The sequence below is a fragment of the Corticium candelabrum genome, chromosome 15, assembly GCF_963422355.1.
Source record: "Corticium candelabrum chromosome 15, ooCorCand1.1, whole genome shotgun sequence".
Classification (NCBI taxonomy): domain Eukaryota; kingdom Metazoa; phylum Porifera; class Homoscleromorpha; order Homosclerophorida; family Plakinidae; genus Corticium; species Corticium candelabrum.
In genome coordinates this window covers 1471691-1490197 of record NC_085099.1, presented here as the reverse complement: position 1 = coordinate 1490197, position 18507 = coordinate 1471691, and the positions used below count along the sequence as shown (strand labels likewise).

Sequence of the window (18507 nt, the reverse complement as noted above, 5' to 3'; positions counted from 1 at the left end):
CACTACGAAAGGGGTCTTCCTCAATACGGCTGCACTGTTTGAGAGTGTGTAAGAAGGCATCGACTTGCAGGCCCCATCTACCAAAGTGCCCAAACACTAGTGGGATACACTTTGATGACGTCCCTCCTGGTAGACAGACAGACAGACAGACAGACAGACAGACCAAAACATGCATCCTCTCTAACTGCCTTCAAATCTATCAGTCACTTTGCCTACTTGCCTATCTTGCCACGCTGTTTACCTACCTACCTACCTACCTACCTACCTTCCTTCCTTACCCTGCCGTTTGTCTGCATGTCCTAGCTAATTCTGCTGCTCTCTCCAACAGTCTCATTCTTTACACACGTTTCATGTCACTGTCTACATACGAATTGTATATAATAAAATGTCAACATGATCCTACATCCGGAATCAAACACTCTTGCTCCTTCACACCGTCCAGATGCATTCTAATTATCAAGTGGTTGTTGTGTCACAGAAAGTGCTGCTCTCAAAAACAAGTACCAAGAAGTACCAATTTACATGTATATACATTGGGTCCTAACCATAGTGTAAACTTTTACTTCATATGCATACAATCAGTAACAGAAACAAATTTGGACTTCATAATTCCTTTTATGGCAGTGCGAGGCGTGAAGGGGATTTGAGTGTTAGTTATTTCACCTGTAATTCATAACACAACAAATGCTGTTAGCGACCAACCATCTCGAGCACAAAGACCATGAATACCTATTGCTTGCTTCTTCTGGTTAAGTCTCTCTTCAATACAACGTTGATACTGTTCAATAACAGCCACAAAGTGAAGCCACTGAGACATCTGGAAGTAAGAGAACAAGACCGTCGTCATTCTTGGATAAACAAATGAAAAAGTAAAACCGTATCCACACTAGACAAGAAATGGATCGCGATCCAATCGGGATAGTGTCCACATTGCACTTTGAAAACAATATCTCCACCTTTTTGTCGATATCAAGTGACTGATGGTCGAAGTGTACGTGTGTTCTTTGCTTGTGGAAAGCATTGACACAGTGATGTAAAGATTCAACGGATTGCGATCCAATGTGGATTAAATCCACCTCTCAATGTGGATTGGATTTACGGCAACGTTGCCAGTGTGGTCTGGGCTTAAAGTGATTAATTGATTGATATCACTCAAAACTACACAAAAGCCTTAATAAGAATTCTGAAATCATAGCTCAGGGGATTGCCAGCAAAGTGATAAACCACGACTACCCCATTGATCAATCTATTTGATTAGAATTTCCTAGCATTGACTTGAGAAGCACACAGCTTGTTTGTCACACACACACACACACACACACACACACACACACACACACACACACACACACACACACACAGAATTCCACATATCAAGACATCCTTTGCATGCACCACACATGCACGTTGTCTGCATTCATCCTTCTGAAGTAAACGCACGCAACATTCCAAAGGACAACAATTCAAAGGACTAACAAGAACAGCACATATAGACAACTTACTGTCAGTTCCATTTCCTGAAAGGAAGAATCGATTTTGTTTATTATCTCCTGAACGTTAGGCTGACCAAGCAAGAATTCCCTTTCCTCATCAGTCAATGCAATAGGAAGACCATCTGGTCCCACTTTGATATCTTGTTCCTCGTCTGTGTCTTTGCAGGCCTTGTTAGCTCTGTCTGTAAAGATATCAACTAATTCATCCCATTTCTGCTTCTCTTCAACCAATCTGCACAAACAAAAATACAGTCCATGGATAAACCATTAGCACTCTCACTGAATGAACAACATCAGGTAAATGCAGACAAGTGTGTGCTGTGTGTGCACACGTGCAAGAGTGTGAGCATAAATGTAAACGCAAATGTAAGTACAACAAGCACAGCTTATGTACCTACTTTGCAGTCTCGTTGTCTAGAACAAGTCCACATTCATCCAACTCACTAAGCATTGCCCTCATTTTGCTGTCCTTTGCCTCATCTAGGTTATCATCTGCCTCCTTTGATGTTTTACTTGACTCCTGATGCTGGTCTAGAGAGAGAGAGCAAGAACACTGCTTCACACCTCCATAATGTCACAATTGTTGCAAGTTAGAAAATGTCTCTATTTGGAAGTCCCAAAAATTAAACTCAAGTACAAACCACCCACACCAACACCTTCAATGGTACCCACCAACACCTTCAATGGTACCCACCAACACCTTCAATGAGGTCTGATAAAATATCTGTCCCAAGTCCCAGCTGTCTACTTCACTTGTAAGCTTCATTTCACAGACACCAGTAGCAATCACTAGATTTGACAGTAAAAATACCTTGCAGTATTAGTTGACCTCAGAACTAATTACTTAAGACAACAAACACAACCCAATCACTATCAAAAACCACAATGAAGTCTGCAACTTATATGGACATGTCATTTTACTATTGTGATTGCGAATATCATACAAGTAAGCAGATGTCAAGTATGCAGTTATTAGTTGAGCAAACAACTCTCAATCTGCTACACAATCTTGATCAGAGGCACAAACCCATTTATCCATCCAAGATCTACCAGTAGTTCTGTTTGCTCTATCCTCCTACTACAGCTCGTTCTGTCTGAATAATCCCACCCGTTCATAAAACCTCCACAACTACTCCACGTACACAGATGGTGTGTCCACTAAAACGTTCACTCTGTGTCTTACATTTTAGTCAGATAGTGAGTATCTTACATAGCGAGAAGACGAGAACGTCTAGCAACAAAACAAACCAGAAGCTGCAGTACCTATCGGTAACGTTGACACAGGAGCAGATTTCTTCGTCACCACGAGCTCATCACCACCAGCAGAAGGAGTGCATGCTAGCGCAGGTGCCTCTGTACTCTGCCTCACAAAGAACTCGCCACTTTTCCGTCTCTTGGAGTCCGGAGAAAGCTCCTGGTACGAAAATCAGTCACGTAAGCGCAACAATAATGTCAGAATCGCAACAAGAACACCTTCAGTAGCCTTCTTCTCTTTCTTGAATATCGAAATCCTTCAGAATCTCTTTCCTTGAAAAGACAACTAGTGACCGCTCATAAAAAGAACAAATTCATAGTCATTTTACTTCATATCGACCACTGTGGCCAGGGCTATCAATAGTTGACTCCATTCTCCACTCAAATCTCCATTTTTCAAGCGCGCGCTCTAATCCGGGGTTTGAATTATGTGTAACACGTGACTATCACGTGGTACGCATATGGCCTACTTGTTGCGACGTCTAACAACGAAGAAAGAAGTAGATAATGCAATCAAGACTACCGAAGATAAAGTTTTAATACTGCGATTTGGGCGTGAGACTGATTCAGTGTGTCGCCAGATGGATGATATCGTAATGGCGTGTGTGTGTGTGTGTGTGTGTGTGTGTGTGTGTGTGTGTGTGTCTGTCTGTCTGTCTCTGTGTCTGTGTGGTGTGTGTGTGTGTGTGCATGTGTGTGCGCGTGTGTGTGAACTTATTCTTTTGTGACTTGGTGTTTTGTTTGTAGCTTGAAAAGTCTCAAGCAGAACTAGAAAACATGGCATCTATTTTCATTGTGGATGTAGACACAGTTCCAGTCTACACAGAATACTTCGATATTAGTCTGATTCCTGCTACGGTGTTTTTCTTCAATGCCCAACACATGAAAGTCGATTGGGGGTTAGTCCAGTTCTCTTTCACAAACAGACAAACAAAAAATGACAGTCATATCACAGTGTTAAGACACACAAACAGACACAACAAACAGAAAGACAAACAAATAGTTAAACAAATAAATGTCAACAAAATTGTGCTTTTAAAATCTACTTTCACTTGTATGTCACCATAGGACTCCCGATCACACCAAATTTATTGGAAGCTTCAAGATCAAGCAGAATCTAATTGATGTGGTAGAAACTATCTACAGAGGTGCCATGCGAGGAAAACTAATTGTAAACAGTCCGTTAGATTCCAGAGATGTTCCCAAATACTCACTCCTTTATAAAGACATATAACAAGCTATTACAGCAAGAAAGTAAATTATTGCGTGTGCAGCAGGCTTCTAGTTGATAGTGTACACAAACATAATCAAATCATAGTAACGTTTGCACTCGTTCGTTGTTCATGGAAGAGAAGCTAGATCTCGCTTAGGAGGTAGACCTTTGGGACGTTCCTTTTCCTTCTTCTTCTCTTCAAACATGAGAATTCTGTTGAGCAGATGAGTAATGACAGATAGAATAGTATAAATGTTTCATTCTAACATGTCTAAGGCAGCTTACAGCTTGAGGATTGATGAGCGTTTACCAAGCATCATGTCAAGGAACTCGTGATAATGTATTGTTCCTGTGTTGTTTGTGTCAACCTCAGCAATCATCTTCTTTAGTTCCAGATGAGTCTTGGCCTGTCCAAGCTTCTCCATCATTCTTTTCAATTCCATAATATCTGAAAAACAGTCTGTACACTCTCTGGATTGGCTAAGCACAGCCCCAGGTCATCATGAACTGGAACATTTTATAATCTTATTTTTAGTAACAATTTAACATCTTGATGAATAGAACATCTACATACAGTGAAACGAAAAATTGTGGTCATAAAGTTGGTGGTTGGTTCCTTTAGATGGCATGTAAATTCTGGTATGTTGATATTAAAAGAGAAGCAATTTAGCAAACCAAAGTATGCCTGTAGGTCTTGCGTAGCTAGACTCTTTTTTGCTGTCTCATATGCCCGGAAGTATGAAGCGGCAGAAAGGGTCTTGCTAAGGGAAACTACTTTTTAGTAAATATCCATAAGATGCCATCAGCATTCTAATTTAGATAGTTAGCATCACTGCCAAAAATACAGAAAATAATGTCACCAAGACTTTTATTTGTATTTACAGGGAATCACCGTGGGTGAATACTAATAAAGGGCTGGGATGACCATACTAATATAATTGTTTTGATTACTGCTTTGACCCTTTGTGAAGACTCTCAAGGCACTCTTGAGATGCTTGGAGTTTCATATTAGTATTTAATAAACACCTATTTGTTTTATTTATGATTACCAGCTATAAAATCCATAATTTAATGCCACACATCTTCCATTTTGATGGTAAGGAAAGAAACAGACTACGTCCTCAATGTCTGTTCCAACTTCTATTCTCAATATCACAATGAAGCAATGTTTGGGATGACAGCTGGTAGGTCACACCAGCCCAGTCTGCTGGTGAGGACACTCAAATTAATTAACAGCTAAATAGAACTTGAAACTATATAGTGTTAATTAATATAGAACTTGAAACTATAGTGTTAGTTAATATAGAACTTGAAACTACAGTGCTATTGTAAACAGGAATTCTGACAACAAACACATCCTTGTTATGTCCTTTTGAAAATGGACTAGTGCACTGAACCAATAGCAGGAAGCAAGCAGGAACACATTCAACAATGGTGTTATGCTATGAAACAAAAGCGGATAATTATGGTCTATCCTTTCCTACCGATGTCTCCTGAGTGATTCTCATCAAATTCCATAAACTGTTCTGCAAACAATTACGGCAGCATCACCTCAGCAGTATCTGAGACTCAACCTTCTTTCACACTTACTCTTGTACGACTCCAGTCTCTCCGCCAAGTCTTCTACATCTTCAAACTTACCACCAGTTAGAAATTCCTATAAATTGATTATCAATTTCGTTGCAATTTTTCGTATTTCCGTTTCTGCACGGACCTAAGACCGACACGTACTTGATTAGTCCTGTCCAGTTCGTTTTCCTGACGACTCTTCAGTTCTCCATATGCTTTGCCACCTGTGCAGTGTACATTTAGGCTCTAGAGTGTGTTCACACGATAGGTAGGGTAGCGTCCCGCTGCATTCTAAAAACGGCGTTCTAAAAAAGGCTCAGCATCTGTGCCTTTACCTTGATAGTTGGTTTTCTCTGCCATACTCACTTAGCTAACTTAGATAGAACAACAAACTTGAAGGCGGACGTTTGGCTGAACACACCTACTGTACTGTACGTAAGCGAAAGTACAACTTCCCGTATGTTTATATATTTACATGTACTCGAAAATATATTATTCAGCTACTCAAAAAACCTTAGTTGGAGAAATAACGTTGAACCGAGTTTGAATCCAAATTTCTCATAAAAGGGTCTCATTTTCTCGTCACATTCTAGTGTCAATTTGTAGCAGCCCAGTTCGATGCTCAGCAACCTGAGAGACTCGAGCATACTGCCATCGCCATCAGTCGGTACATAGATAGACAGAAAGTATCATCATCGTGTATCTACACCTGCATTGTACACAAGCACGTTTACAGTTTAGCAAGTTGCTTGCCACGATGCCCTTCATGGACTACCACATCCTCAACTCTACCTCGCTGCCAAGAAAAAGCACATCAATTAATTAAATCCCACAATCTAGATTTGTTACTAACCTGGGATGCTCTGTGGATGAATTTGTGTTCGATGAGCAGCGTTGCACTTGAAATAATCTTGCCCACTGTTACATCCTCGATAACAACCACGAAATGATTAGCGGCTTTTTTCATGGCTCCAAATTGATCTGCAGAAACATAATTCTTGCAGTAGATAAACACACAACTGAGCCACATCAACTAAATTAAATAACTAGAATAGCTGTCATGAAGCAATACAACACAGGAACAATGGACAAACCTAAATTAATTTAAATCTAATTATTCTAGTGTCTTTAGTGAATGCATATTGAGTGTTAGGTTCCAATAGTCAGCAGTTGTACAAACAGAATGCAAATGTCGACGTGTCCCAAGTCCATGATTATAAACAGACATGGCTCCCAAAGAAGTAAATCATACATTCATTACATAATATAGAAAGTCAGCATCTAGAATCTAAAAGAAATGGTATATTTAACTATGAAAACAGGTAATCTCTGCCAAGTTGGTACCACGTAACGCCTAATCAGTATATTTAGCAAATTATTACCATCAAATTGTATAAAAAGCATTCCAGTTTGCTGGATGACGCAATCGTTTATTGTTTTCACCATGAAACAATATTGAGAAAGAAACCATTCAAATACGCGTTGAATCTCTTTCATTCTGCACTAACTAACTGTAAATAAAATGCCCGACTTGTCCAACCTTGAAATCTTGAGCGTGTAATTTCTCCTACGACTGTCAACTGTGAGAGCAAATCGAGATACCCTTTATTAATTAGCATTTATTAGGGTCACTCTCATGTCACGTGCATATGGCTGTTCACCCTTGTCGTAGTCGTGGATTTGAAGAGGACGCATAACCAAACCGTCACCGGGACGTTCGGGAGTTACAGCAGGGTTGAATGCACAGACGCACTGTGAAAAGTCTAGATTATAGAGAAGAGATGAATCAAACAGAAACTTGTCGTTTTTCCCCTAAAGAAAAATTGCTCGACAACTAATTCCCGCTAACTCCTCTGCTTTCAGTCTTACGCTCATCCTGACACCAACTCATCAAATCACACTCAACTAGGCATGCGTGCGTACACGTAACCCGTAGGTTACCGGTTACCGCACGGTACCGCATGCCGACTCGGTGTACACGGTACACTTAGGTGCCATTTTGCCGTTTTGGTGCATTTAATTAATGTAGCCTGTAAACGTGTCTATCTCGTCTTGTAGTGTTGCCTTAGCGTCATCTGCACAGTGTTTGCATGACTTGTCGCTGACAATCGTCACAAATTGGACCCGCCCTGCATGAGTGATTATATTAGAAAGAGTACACAGTGCTCTGCTTCCCGATAAGCTATCACGCCCGTTACTCAACCCACATCACATGTAAGTGGCCTGATAGTACAAAACCAAATCAGTGTATACAAATACCGGCAGTTCCGTCACGTCCACAAGTGAAGTCCAACAAGTTGTTGCTACACTTCTTTCTACACCAGCTCAAGCTTCTGCAAGGTAAACTCGACTGCTAGCGTTTGCAGAAAGGTCGCACATTAGTTGCATGGTGCAAACAAATTTACTCACCTAACCGCGTTTGTGCACCAGTGGATGTGCTCGCATCTCTTTGCTGCACGAGAGTCATTATCTTCTAGAGTGCTATGATACTCAAACTGTGTGAGGTCGTTGGTGTGTACTGTACACGTTTTCTGTGGTCACACTACGTAATAACCGTGTGACAGTACTGAGGAGATGATATAAACACAAAGCAGAAGCGTTTTGTGCATCTTCTTTGTGTCCGAGTTTCAATGTATGCCTGCACACGCGCACACGACGAAGTGCAAGAGAGAATTCGAGAGTCTTTCAGCGTGCAAATATCTACGTGACTTGTCTAGCGAGTAAAACAGCCAGCTACAGTCCATGAAATTCTGCTCGAGGCAGCCATCAATTGGAATGCGAGACCTCCAGGTCAAACCTTCACTTATGCATGATCGAATCAAGGCGTTTACAGTTGTAACGACACCTTGGTATTTCTTGCACCTTCAAGTTTTCACTTCATTGTACGAACGAGTGTCTCCAATTTACCAAGTGTGCCTAACCGGCCTAGTGAAAGTAGCGAATACTAATAATTCACAAATTTAATAAACACTCCACATATATTTTCATCAATTTCTTTGCTTTCATTTACAGATGGCTCGTGCAACTCCTAGTGAAATACGCTGGAAAGTCATCATTCTTTGGAAGTTGTTCAACTACACCGTTCCTCAGACCTGTAAAACGTTGGGCCTGACAAGAGCGTCTGTCTACAATTTTCGCAAACTGTACAACGACACCGGCCGGGTGGACGTCAATGCAGTTCGACGGGGCCGCATGCCTAAACTGAACGAAGCAGAGGCAACCGCTCTTGTCGAGCACATGAAAGAAGATCCCAGCCAACACTCGACCGACTTCCAGGACTGGTTCTTCCGCAAATTTGGAAAGAAACTGTCCAAATCCACAATCGGACGCTATTTGCACACAAACGGCTACCGCAAGGGAAAGCAGCGCAAACGGTGGGTGCAAGTGGACGTGAGCAAGAACGAAAGCAAGACCGACTTCCTCAAAGATGTTGCCAAACCAGACTTTAAAGGTTGTTTTGAGAACGTCGTAAACATAAACAATGTTATTACAGACATGGCACCTGCTGCTTCTGATGCCAGTGATGAGTCAGGTAGCAGCAGTAGCAGTCAAGGTACCACTCCCTTGCAAGACCAATCGTATCATCCACACACTTTTAACTTCGAGAATGCCCAATCACCAATGAATGATGAGAGCATGTCACTGGACACGACAATGGCTACGACTGCCCTGCAACATTTGTTACAACACAATCCTCTCTCATCACTTTCAACAACGTCTGCTCTCACTGTCAAACTGGAACTAAAAGACGGAAAAGCAGATTTTGCTAAATATTTTGATGACTTCGTGGCTGCCACTTGTAGTAGCTCTGGTCTCACCAGCACCTTTTCTGGCATAGGACACCAGACTGAGCATCCAGTGCGGCCATAAGTTCTGATGGCTTCACACTGTCCTCTATAGCTATTATTTAGTGAAATGAAGTTTATCATGTTCTTGATTATTCGACAAGATGTAACTTTCACATTTCTCTTCAGTTTGAGCAATGCTTGCTGTAGTTGACATCGTGTCATACCTGTGAAGCTGACTTGCGTCAATTAGCAATCCAAATGTAGGCAATATACTGGATTATTGTGTTGTGACAGGTAGCCCATGGGTTCTCCAGACTGTACGCTCCAGGTTATGTACATTCCTCCATCGCCCCTTGGGCAACCTGTCATCATAAACATCAAACACAGATTCTTAGCACGACAGCATGTCCTGTGGCACTACAAACTGTTCCTACTAAATAATGACAACCATATCAGAGAAAGATGAGCAATCGATCATCAACAGATGGCTGCAACCGATAAATTAAAATCTAAAATACTAACATTACAGACTACAACCTCTGAGAATGCTTAGGGAATTTTTTCAAGCAATAGGTAATCCACCATAAGACAAAGCAGAGTACGAGAAAAACTGGAACAGACCAGATCAGAAGAGAAGGCCACTGTGAGATGGCTAATCGATGAGCAGCACCAAAGACACCCTCTTCTGAAATTCAAGAACAAGTTTAGATCAGTGGAAAGCTGTTCATTTAGACATTTAGCATTGCCTTTCTGGCAAGTATTTTTCTTCGCTCGATCTGCGACGATTCTGCAAGCATCGTAGAATTTCCCTGCCACATTTGTGGCATTCTTCGCTGCTTGCATTGCTGAGTACCACTCTAAGTGACTAGCCTGTAACAACAGTAAACAACATACTGTGTAAAAAAGCGCCAAACCACATAATCTATCTGACATGTTAACTACAATATGTATGGCAAGTTTACCTTAGACACCGCTTTACCAAGTTGTCTGCCTATATTGGGGTATATACGTCGAACTAATTGCCACAAGAAATCTAAAACCACAAATAGCACTAATAGCCATGTGAAATTATTTCGTAGCACTTACCTCCAGACAACATAGTAATATCAGGTAGTGAATACAAAATATCTAGCCCAGCCTTCTGTTTCTTTGATGCACTCTGCAAGCCAAACCTAGCTCACTCATAAAACACTCAACATCTTAATACAATCAAACGTACATCAATGGCTGATGCAACAGCACTGCGATGCACCGAGTCTCTCTGTAATGCTGAAAAATGACCTGACATGCTCGTGTCTGAAAAGGGAGAATCACCAACTGACCATAGCCAGTTGCTAGTTGATGTCTGGTCACCCTATACATTCAATCAAAGCTTTTTACTAGTTCTGTCTCAACCTACACCAACAGAATGTGTACAAACCTTGGGATAAGCAACATGAAGATATCCAATCCCTGATAAATGAGTAACAATAGCAGACAAAAGCGCTTTTGTTGGGTTTCGAAGATTTACTTTCATTGGTTTGTCATTACAGACCACAGAACTCTCCCACTACAAATGACAGCACCTCGTTACAAGCACACAAGCACAAGTCCTTGAATGCTCCTGCAAGCATACACACATTTGTTTGAGAGTTTTGAATGCCCAACACCATATCTGTCAATGCTACAGATTGGTAGAACTTGTCTATCAAAAGAGGTGAGTCTCTTGCAACTGAGAACAACATAACACTGATCTGTCACAAACACTATCTGAAAAACAGATTCAAATAAAGAGTATACAAAGTCGTGATTACTGATGTAGCATCCGATGATGATGGCATGGCATTTGCATTCAACCATTTGTGCACCTAGAATTCAGAACATGAAAGATGATGAAAGCTAGTTTGTGCATGTGAATTCTAATAAAAAACAGGGCAGCTATGTCAACATCAATTTCTTACTAGCATACCTATGCAACTATCTGCTATGATCATATTACATTAAATTTCATGAATTATGATAATTGTTATCAAGATCGATGTTACTGCATGTTGCTCTATTCCTAGCATCATAAATTATGGTCATGTACAGTTAATAGTATGGGCATGTACAGGATATGATTGCTATTGCCTGAGGAGTGTGGCAGCTAATTCCAAGTGTATCTCAAATGCAATTTGGTACATACTCACAACCAAACACGTACAACAATTCTAAGAATCTACTTCTATTTCCACAATCATATCATGTCAGATTGTGTGTGCACGCATACATTATGACTCATGCTTAGACCAATCACTCGACAATAATAAAATTATGGTAAAGACATTGATATAAATTAAAGAAATGAAAACCCACTTCATCTTCCAACAGTGATGAGTCAATGTAATTCACAGTTGACCATGTAGCTCCTTGATAAATTGCTGATGCCTTTTGTGCATACGCAAATGCATAGGCAAGGACTGGATGACTACTCAATGGTAGAGGCCACACACTAACCCTACCAATAAACAAGAATTTAAAATGATTTCAATTTCTAAAAATTCCATCGGCGGCTTACTCAATGGGAGTATCTGTCACTCGGAATTTATTGATTTCTTGTTTAAGAAGGATTGAATCTAAGCCTCCAGCATTGGTGTCCAGTGGGTCATACAAATCATGGTTATATAAAGCATACACCATGACATGCTTCACTTCAGCAAAGGACCTTCGTCAGTAAAACACTCTCAGCACGACATATCCAGTGGTTGCAGAATAACACACCATATACTGTACATACTTTTGAGGTTGACGACTGGTAAGTGATGGAGGTGTAATGATGTGACGTATTCCACTCGAAATCACATACCCAAGATGAGACAGAAACCCATCAACACTTATCCAACAATTACATTTTAATGTAAATCCAACTGGTTAGAAGAAATACTTTTGACTTACTCTGTTGTTTGTGTGATATCAGGATCAACTCCATCTATTGCAAACTGTTGCATATCAAGTACACCAAAGTCATCTTCAAGTCCACCAATTGCTTGCAATCGCTTAGACAGATACTTACACATGATTGGCTCAAAATGGATGTCAGTAGCTTGAGCCTTTTTTTTCTTCTTGGCTTGGATACTATAGTACCGACAGTATCTCTCCCATGAAATCAACAAAACCTCCATTTCATCTTCATTGTCAAACATGCCAGTCATTTCCTTCAGTTTAATAAGTGATTCAGAATGAGAAATATTCTCTTTGGTAGTTTTTAAACCATCTCCTTCTTGTTTCTCATCAACTCTTGGAAATGACTGTATACCTCTCACTTGATCACCGAACTTAGCTTGCTTAGAACCCCATACAAATGGTCCAGCACTCAAATCAACCCATGCATACCTATGGCATAGACATATAAAAGAGTGTAGATGAATATGGATTTAATGTCTATATCCAACAGCAAAATAGTAAACTTTAACCATTGTCAGTTGTCAGAGCATTCAGCTGGCCAACCTTAAACAGTACACATATGCTTACTAAAGATGCATATTCAATGTCCAATTCTGTCTCAATAGCTGCCTAAAAATGCTTCAAAGTACAAGCCACCACTGCTTAATTCATCTGGTTTCAGTGTCCAAGATTTTGCTGTTTCAAGATTTATGTATAAAGTCATTCATTCAATTAACTCAACAGTACAAACCAACTATCCAGTCTCAACTGTCAACTCTATTGTCTGCCCAATCAAGACCAAGTCGTCTAAGGTGATAGACTAAAACTAAAACTTTCCATAACCAATCATTATCTATATCCACTACCTTAGATAACAGATCATGAAGCAAGCAGGCACACATGTGTTGTGACTGAGTATACGTATACTTTCAACTACTGCTCTAAAGTATTGCAGAACATTAGAAACCAAATACTGTATACTTCTGCGATTGTCAAGCTTGTTGCAAATAAAACAGAGCACACTCTACAATTGCAAAAGCCAACAGAAAGTGTACCTTCCTCTGCCTATCCATGCATCGACCAAGCAGTTAGGATGTACTACTTCTGAACCTGCTCACACATACATGTATAATAGACATTGCAAGACATCAAAATCAAAGAAAGTAACATAACAACATACCCAGTTCCAATACTTGCTGCAAGTACTTTCTGTCATCTTTTGAGCCTGATCTGATAATGTGTCTAGACAGCTAAGAAGAAGAGCATGATTTTGACAAAAGAGAAGGACTATAACAGATGATATCCATTATGCCATGACTAACCACAGATGCATTATTCATCACTTCCATGTTGATGCGGTGACCTCGTGCATGGTCATGATCTCCCTCATGCTTGCTATCACTTTTCTGTAACAATCTGTCCAACTCATCTTTAAGGACTATTGTTTCAGGTATATCACACTGCTCATCACTACAAAAAGTCAATAAATTACAACTTTGTAAACTCCTGACTTCAACATGCATGTATGCATCTTTTAGCAGTCGTGAAAACAAAGGTATACTGTATCACGCACATCGTGCATACAGTGTAGTACAAAATGGCATCATTTGCTCGTTTCTTGATTCGACAGAAATGGTCAGTAGAAACCCCCAGTTGTTGACAAAAAGATGATATTCGACTTTACCTAATCTTGAGACTTTTTTCACGCTGTTTGATCAGCTCATGATTTTGAATCAGGAAATCACTAGCCCATTTCTCTGACACTTTCTTTTTGTCAACAAATTCAACAGAAGCAGCTGGTCTAAAATACATATATCAGAAAATCTACAATATAATTAATGAAGTAGTATTAACACCAACTTTCTCTCGTGTTTTCTAATAGGTTCCGCTTCATGGTCTGGATCATGATCAGCAGGAAAATTCTCTTTCTCTTTCTCTGACCAATTTAACTTCAGTTTGTCTTTTGTGTGCTGATTATGCAAAAACGCAATTTCCTCAGCAGAAAAACCAGTTCTTGCAGATATAAGCAAACAAAATATATGATTACAACAAAACTTCAATGATGACCTTATGTTAAATAATTACCTGTAACCGTATGGTTTTCTAGATTTGAGAAATGATACATCTTTCAGACAGAAACAATAAAACTAAAATACTTATTTGAACAGCTACATATAAGCAACTAAACTAGCAAAAATTGACACACACACACACACACACACACACACACACACACACACACACACACCATCAAAGTTAATCTGTACCTGGATGTGCCACAACAAATGAATACGAGTCAGTAAGACCGATAGCATGAAATAGACTCTCGAATACAGAAGCCATTCTATCAGCATCCACCTGATAATACGTCGTATTTGTCATGCTTTCTCTTCTCATAAAAGTCTTCAGTGCTGCTTCCAAAGCTGCATCCACCAATTTGTCAATCTCCACGACACGAATCTGAAAGTCATAAAACACACTGTCTGAAGTCTCTCTCACTCTTCTTGTTCTCGAATCAATAGTCGTGTACGCAACGCGGTCTTCTATATGTTCGAACCACGTCCTAAGGGACTTTTGTGACAATCGGAATTTGCCCAAATTTTCGTGATGAAATCCAATGAAGAGCAAATTGAGAGGAATTCCGATAAGAAAAGGTTTTGTTTCCTCTATGCCCAGTAAACGACCTAGTTGCCTTCTCTCTGACTCTCCGTAGTTGCTGAAGGCTCGAAATGTTGAGATAATCCACAGAACGACTAATACAAGCCTAATCCACATCACACTACTTAGCCTTGGAGTCTTGCAGAATGGCTGCGCGTAGTCCCAACGGCGTCACTCACTGTACTGTACTGTACAGTACATAGCTGTAGAGTAAATGTGTTTCCCTGGGTCACCAGTTTCCCGCACACATATCCCTAGCGATATGTGTGCCCTTCGCACACATGACAGACGACTGCAAAAGCGCATGCTCTGACCGCTTTCTTACTTGTTTTTCTTTAATTGTATTGCAAGTAGTGCCAGAAATTCGTTGAAAACACAGCACTAAATGTATACCTACAATACATGTAGTGTGCAGAGGGAACATTAGGTGTGTGTGCAGAAGAACAGCTATCCTTCTGGTCTACATGGGTCTATGTTCAGGGAGGACACAAATCACTATTAAGACACATATCACTGTGACAGTCTGTCCAGTGATGTAGGGCTCTGCCCCAAGCCAGAGCCCTATATAGGCTCTCACCTCACTTCTCCGTGCAGCACTTGCAGGTCACACGATGTCGCAGCCTCAGTCGTCAGAGTGAGGAGAACACCTGGTATCTTATCAGTTCCTCATTATGACACCATGGCCCACCTTTGATTCGATAGCCAACGATATGACAAAAGTTATTAATACATAGTAATAAATATAAAAATCAATAGCCTGCCTCCATGTAAAAGTATACAAAGTATAAGTAATTTTAGAGAATTTCTCAGTTATTCTTGCCCATGATGACCCTGGCTTTAGATCGAGCTTCATCCCAATCTAGATAGACTTCTTCTAAGTAACGATACACACCTTCCCCCAAATCAAATCTGGATCGTCCGTGTAAAATTCGTGTGTTATCAAACATGGCTATCTGGCCAGGTTGCAATTTGAACTCCACAAGATATTTGGGATCATACATGAGGTGTGAGAACTTGTAGTAGGCATCATACCAATCATACAGTCTGTCCATCAGTTCACTGGGAAAACGAGAACCACGAACTCCATTGTTGTGACGAATAGCAACGATGTCACCCATACAATCAAGACTACAAAAACAATGATTCCACTGTCCAACAGTTTAATAGTTTAAAACATACCGGATAGGCTTCTGCATTGCATCTATGTTGTGCCCAACATAATCATCTGCGGCATCTCCAAATTGTATTGGATAGCGACTGAGCATCTCAAAAGCACTTGGACTTCTTATCCTCAACTCCTCAGCAACATGAAATCCATCACTGCACATGGTTCGTCCGCCGTCACCTTTCACCTGATGAATGCAGTGAAGAAACAGAATCTGCAAAATCCAATCACTCAAATATGTCATAAAACAATTAACCTAATGTATTCTGAGAGCACACATACCCCAGGAACATATTCACAGTAAGGCATGTCAGTGTGTAAAGGAATCTGAACATTTGTGTAGGCTAAACTACTGGCATTTGGTTTCACTTCTAATTTCATCACATCATACCTGATTGTATAACACAACACACTTAATTAATTAATCCAGCTAGACTACCAAGCTTGTGATGCTTGTCTGACCCATAAACCACCGGTTTTGGGTATGCAATTCGATCAGAGAGAGACAATGCACGTCTTGGCTCCAAACCAGCGTTTTCAACTAGTATAATCCCGCACGACTCCAACTTTATCAGACAGTCCAGTAGCCTAGAGTCACTTGACATCAAATCATCAAAGTCATACTTCATCAAAGTTGACCTATTTATTCAACAGTCAACATTATTAACATTGACTAGCTGCTTCCAATTCAGACCACATCAACTTGATAGGTCAATCTATTGCTAGACAGAAACATACTCGAATGAGTTGTTGGTCCACAACTCACGTTCCACTGGCAAACGACCAGAGATCGTGCTACTTCCCGAAAGATGCTGCAATAACCAACTCAACGGATAGTACGACACACGTTCGTCTGGCCAAGTTATAATCAACTGTTGTCCATGATCACTGGTCTGTACATTCGTTGCCTGAATATTAGCATCAAACAGATGACGATCTTGACGAGAATGAGTCAGTAAGTCAGGATTCTGACTGTTGTCGCGTAAGTAAACATACGGCAACTTGTGCGTTTTTTCAGACCCATTCACGTTCAACTGGATCAGCAGACCACTGTCGGTCATGTCCACACAAGAGATCCTACCAGGATCCTTATAATTTGACCCCAAACGACGATAAAAAGCAGTCAGCATTGTACGACCTCGTTGCAATATTGTTGATCTTAGAAGAGCCATTTCCGTACAGCTGGTGGGGACATGCAACACCAAGTCCCGGATATACGTGTACACATGTGCAAGGTTTCTTCTTGAAACCCTATCTCTTTGCTCTGAACGTAGTTTTATGTTTAAAAAAAGCAAAATTGACTATAGCTTGCTCAGATAACCCAGTCTGCAGCTGATGGGACTGCTAGTAGCGTCGCCCCAGACGCAGTCGAGTATTGTGGTGTGGGACTGCGAGGATGCGCAGTCGATTAGTGGCTAAATACATCGGTTATTCGGCCATTCTACATTGGTGTAGTCGGCATGGCTGCCAAAGTGGGACGAGCCTCAAAAGAATTCGTTTTAGACTACGGCCGCAACGTGGCCTCAGAGTTTGAGCTCTGGCTCGATGATGGCAATGACTACATGTCGACCTGCAAGGTTACGGAGCCTGTGGAGTAAAAGAGTCTGTTCTTAAACTTGGCTGGTCCCTGGGCCTGCGGAGAGTGGTCAAGGGATTGGTAATAGAAACGCCTACTGGAGACGGAGCGGATGAATATAGTCTTGACAGATGCCATTCTCGCATACTGTCGACCAGCTGACAATACAACAGATGAAGCAACAGGATCATGAAGGGTTGTGATTCCGGAGGCCCCTCGGAGATCAGTCCTTCGCCTGACTCATGAGGGACATCCTGGACTAGAGGCTTTTCAGTACACATTAAGGACCGTGTTTGGTAGCCAGGCATTGCATAAGATGCAGCAAAGCGGTGTGATACATGCTGGCGCCGGCGACCAAATCCCCCTCAACAGCTCCTGCCATTTGACTTGGAAGCTGTATGGAACAAATTGGCAATGGACCTTGTGACTATTGAAGGGATATTATGCTTAACAATTATCGATTATGGATCATGTTTTTCTGAAGTACTCCCCTTAGAGGATGCCACAGCTAATGGTGTGATAAACAGACTCATGGAAGTATTTGCACGATTCGGTGTGCCCCCTGTTGGTATCAGACAACGGTCCCCAGTTTATTGCCAGTGAGATGAACCACTTTCTGAAACAATTGGGTATTTAGCATGTGAAGGCAAGCCCAGGGTATCCTCAGTCGAATGGAATGGTGGAGAGGCTGCATAGAGTCTTCCGGGAAAGACTTAATTAAGGGACTTAGGCCCTCAATTCCTTTTCTTCATTGCCACCTTCAACAAACGTTGATGGACATCTGCAGTTCAACTAACCAAATGTTGGGCACAACACCCTTGGAACCACTGTTTCAAAGGATCCTTCACACTCGAGTTCCAGGTTACAGGATGCTTAGGAATAGGAGACAT

At 41.0% G+C, this 18507-nt stretch overlaps 7 protein-coding genes across 9 annotated transcripts; 2 read left to right on the top strand and 5 right to left on the bottom strand.

Annotated features, from left to right (window-relative positions):
- Positions 1-428: 428 nt before the first annotated feature.
- On the bottom strand, positions 429-3160 carry LOC134191375 (uncharacterized). Its single transcript, XM_062659988.1, has 7 exons — positions 3077-3160; positions 2967-3020; positions 2757-2907; positions 1892-2024; positions 1503-1725; positions 730-817; positions 429-663 (listed from the first exon to the last, which is right to left on the bottom strand). The coding sequence occupies exons 1-7, from the start codon at positions 3119-3121 to the stop codon at positions 560-562; spliced, it is 798 nt and encodes a 265-aa protein (XP_062515972.1). The 5' UTR covers positions 3122-3160; the 3' UTR covers positions 429-559.
- A 38-nt stretch (positions 3161-3198) lies between these two features.
- Positions 3199-4076, top strand: LOC134191068 (thioredoxin-like protein 4B). The gene is made up of 3 exons (XM_062659627.1): positions 3199-3340; positions 3495-3646; positions 3816-4076. The coding sequence occupies exons 1-3, from the start codon at positions 3209-3211 to the stop codon at positions 3979-3981; spliced, it is 450 nt and encodes a 149-aa protein (XP_062515611.1). The 5' UTR covers positions 3199-3208; the 3' UTR covers positions 3982-4076.
- LOC134191069 (allograft inflammatory factor 1-like) lies at positions 3945-5994 on the bottom strand. Its single transcript, XM_062659628.1, has 6 exons — positions 5865-5994; positions 5692-5753; positions 5551-5617; positions 5445-5486; positions 4246-4408; positions 3945-4173 (listed from the first exon to the last, which is right to left on the bottom strand). The coding sequence occupies exons 1-6, from the start codon at positions 5887-5889 to the stop codon at positions 4089-4091; spliced, it is 444 nt and encodes a 147-aa protein (XP_062515612.1). The 5' UTR covers positions 5890-5994; the 3' UTR covers positions 3945-4088.
- On the bottom strand, positions 5941-7435 carry LOC134191067 (glucosamine 6-phosphate N-acetyltransferase-like). 2 transcript variants are annotated; one of them, XM_062659624.1, is made up of 6 exons: positions 7399-7435; positions 7191-7341; positions 7070-7132; positions 6383-6510; positions 6264-6325; positions 5941-6177 (listed from the first exon to the last, which is right to left on the bottom strand). In XM_062659624.1, the coding sequence occupies exons 1-6, from the start codon at positions 7402-7404 to the stop codon at positions 6030-6032; spliced, it is 558 nt and encodes a 185-aa protein (XP_062515608.1). In that variant the 5' UTR covers positions 7405-7435; the 3' UTR covers positions 5941-6029. The 2 variants fall into 2 exon arrangements, with proteins under 2 accessions (XP_062515608.1, XP_062515609.1); XM_062659625.1 differs by lacking the exons at positions 7070-7132; positions 7191-7341; positions 7399-7435 and adding an exon at positions 6912-7047.
- A 308-nt stretch (positions 7436-7743) lies between these two features.
- Positions 7744-9399, top strand: LOC134191470 (uncharacterized). 2 transcript variants are annotated; one of them, XM_062660088.1, is made up of 2 exons: positions 7744-7869; positions 8542-9399. In XM_062660088.1, the coding sequence occupies exon 2, from the start codon at positions 8542-8544 to the stop codon at positions 9397-9399; it is 858 nt and encodes a 285-aa protein (XP_062516072.1). In that variant the 5' UTR covers positions 7744-7869. The 2 variants fall into 2 exon arrangements, with proteins under 2 accessions (XP_062516072.1, XP_062516071.1); XM_062660087.1 differs by lacking the exon at positions 7744-7869 and adding an exon at positions 8145-8319.
- Positions 9400-9581: 182 nt separating this feature from the next.
- Positions 9582-15090, bottom strand: LOC134191469 (uncharacterized). Its single transcript, XM_062660086.1, has 20 exons — positions 14486-15090; positions 14304-14343; positions 14079-14231; positions 13903-14019; positions 13541-13688; positions 13399-13468; positions 13274-13328; positions 12231-12668; positions 12073-12168; positions 11854-12000; positions 11652-11793; positions 11111-11164; positions 10937-11050; positions 10738-10866; positions 10537-10671; positions 10404-10476; positions 10280-10350; positions 10064-10187; positions 9752-10002; positions 9582-9679 (listed from the first exon to the last, which is right to left on the bottom strand). Exons 1-19 carry the CDS (start codon positions 14991-14993, stop codon positions 9848-9850), a joined length of 2769 nt encoding a protein of 922 aa, XP_062516070.1. The 5' UTR covers positions 14994-15090; the 3' UTR covers positions 9582-9679; positions 9752-9847.
- Positions 15091-15537: 447 nt separating this feature from the next.
- On the bottom strand, positions 15538-17251 carry LOC134191097 (gamma-butyrobetaine dioxygenase-like). Its single transcript, XM_062659664.1, has 5 exons — positions 16780-17251; positions 16504-16680; positions 16324-16432; positions 16056-16255; positions 15538-16004 (listed from the first exon to the last, which is right to left on the bottom strand). The coding sequence occupies exons 1-5, from the start codon at positions 17211-17213 to the stop codon at positions 15683-15685; spliced, it is 1242 nt and encodes a 413-aa protein (XP_062515648.1). The 5' UTR covers positions 17214-17251; the 3' UTR covers positions 15538-15682.
- Between the last annotated feature and the right edge of the window lie 1256 nt (positions 17252-18507).

Bases quoted from the DNA above. Each gene is read 5' to 3' on its own strand.
- LOC134191068 (XM_062659627.1), top strand. From the start codon at position 3,209: ATGGCCTACTTGTTGCGACGTCTAACAACGAAGAAAGAAGTAGATAAT. The intron at 3,341-3,494 runs GTAATGGCGTGT...TTTTGTTTGTAG, and splicing joins GTCGCCAGATGGATGATATC to CTTGAAAAGTCTCAAGCAGA. The intron at 3,647-3,815 runs GTTAGTCCAGTT...ATGTCACCATAG, and splicing joins CACATGAAAGTCGATTGGGG to GACTCCCGATCACACCAAAT.
- LOC134191469 (XM_062660086.1), bottom strand. From the start codon at position 14,993: ATGTGGATTAGGCTTGTATTAGTCGTTCTGTGGATTATCTCAACATTT. The intron at 13,689-13,902 runs GTAAAGTCGAAT...GACTTTTTGTAG, and splicing joins GAAAAAAGTCTCAAGATTAG to TGATGAGCAGTGTGATATAC. The intron at 10,188-10,279 runs GTAAACTTGCCA...CTGTTGTTACAG, and splicing joins TTGGTAAAGCGGTGTCTAAG to GCTAGTCACTTAGAGTGGTA.
- LOC134191375 (XM_062659988.1), bottom strand. From the start codon at position 3,121: ATGGAGTCAACTATTGATAGCCCTGGCCACAGTGGTCGATATGAA. The intron at 2,908-2,966 runs GTGTTCTTGTTG...TTTTCGTACCAG, and splicing joins AGAGAAGAAGGCTACTGAAG to GAGCTTTCTCCGGACTCCAA. The intron at 2,025-2,756 runs GTACTGCAGCTT...CTCTCTCTCTAG, and splicing joins TGTGTCAACGTTACCGATAG to ACCAGCATCAGGAGTCAAGT.
- LOC134191470 (XM_062660087.1), top strand. From the start codon at position 8,272: ATGAAATTCTGCTCGAGGCAGCCATCAATTGGAATGCGAGACCTCCAG. The intron at 8,320-8,541 runs GTCAAACCTTCA...TTTCATTTACAG, and splicing joins TTGGAATGCGAGACCTCCAG to ATGGCTCGTGCAACTCCTAG.
- LOC134191097 (XM_062659664.1), bottom strand. From the start codon at position 17,213: ATGGCTCTTCTAAGATCAACAATATTGCAACGAGGTCGTACAATGCTG. The intron at 16,433-16,503 runs GTCAGACAAGCA...TTATACAATCAG, and splicing joins CCAAAACCGGTGGTTTATGG to GTATGATGTGATGAAATTAG. The intron at 16,005-16,055 runs GTATGTTTTAAA...TTGTTTTTGTAG, and splicing joins GCAATGCAGAAGCCTATCCG to TCTTGATTGTATGGGTGACA.
- LOC134191069 (XM_062659628.1), bottom strand. From the start codon at position 5,889: ATGGCAGAGAAAACCAACTATCAAG. The intron at 5,618-5,691 runs GTACGTGTCGGT...ATCAATTTATAG, and splicing joins AACTGGACAGGACTAATCAA to GAATTTCTAACTGGTGGTAA. The intron at 4,409-5,444 runs GTAGGAAAGGAT...ACTGTTTTTCAG, and splicing joins GAATCACTCAGGAGACATCG to ATATTATGGAATTGAAAAGA.
- LOC134191067 (XM_062659624.1), bottom strand. The intron at 7,133-7,190 runs GTGAACAGCCAT...TAATTAATAAAG, and splicing joins AATCCACGACTACGACAAGG to GGTATCTCGATTTGCTCTCA. The intron at 6,511-7,069 runs GTTGGACAAGTC...ATGTTTCTGCAG, and splicing joins TACACGCTCAAGATTTCAAG to ATCAATTTGGAGCCATGAAA.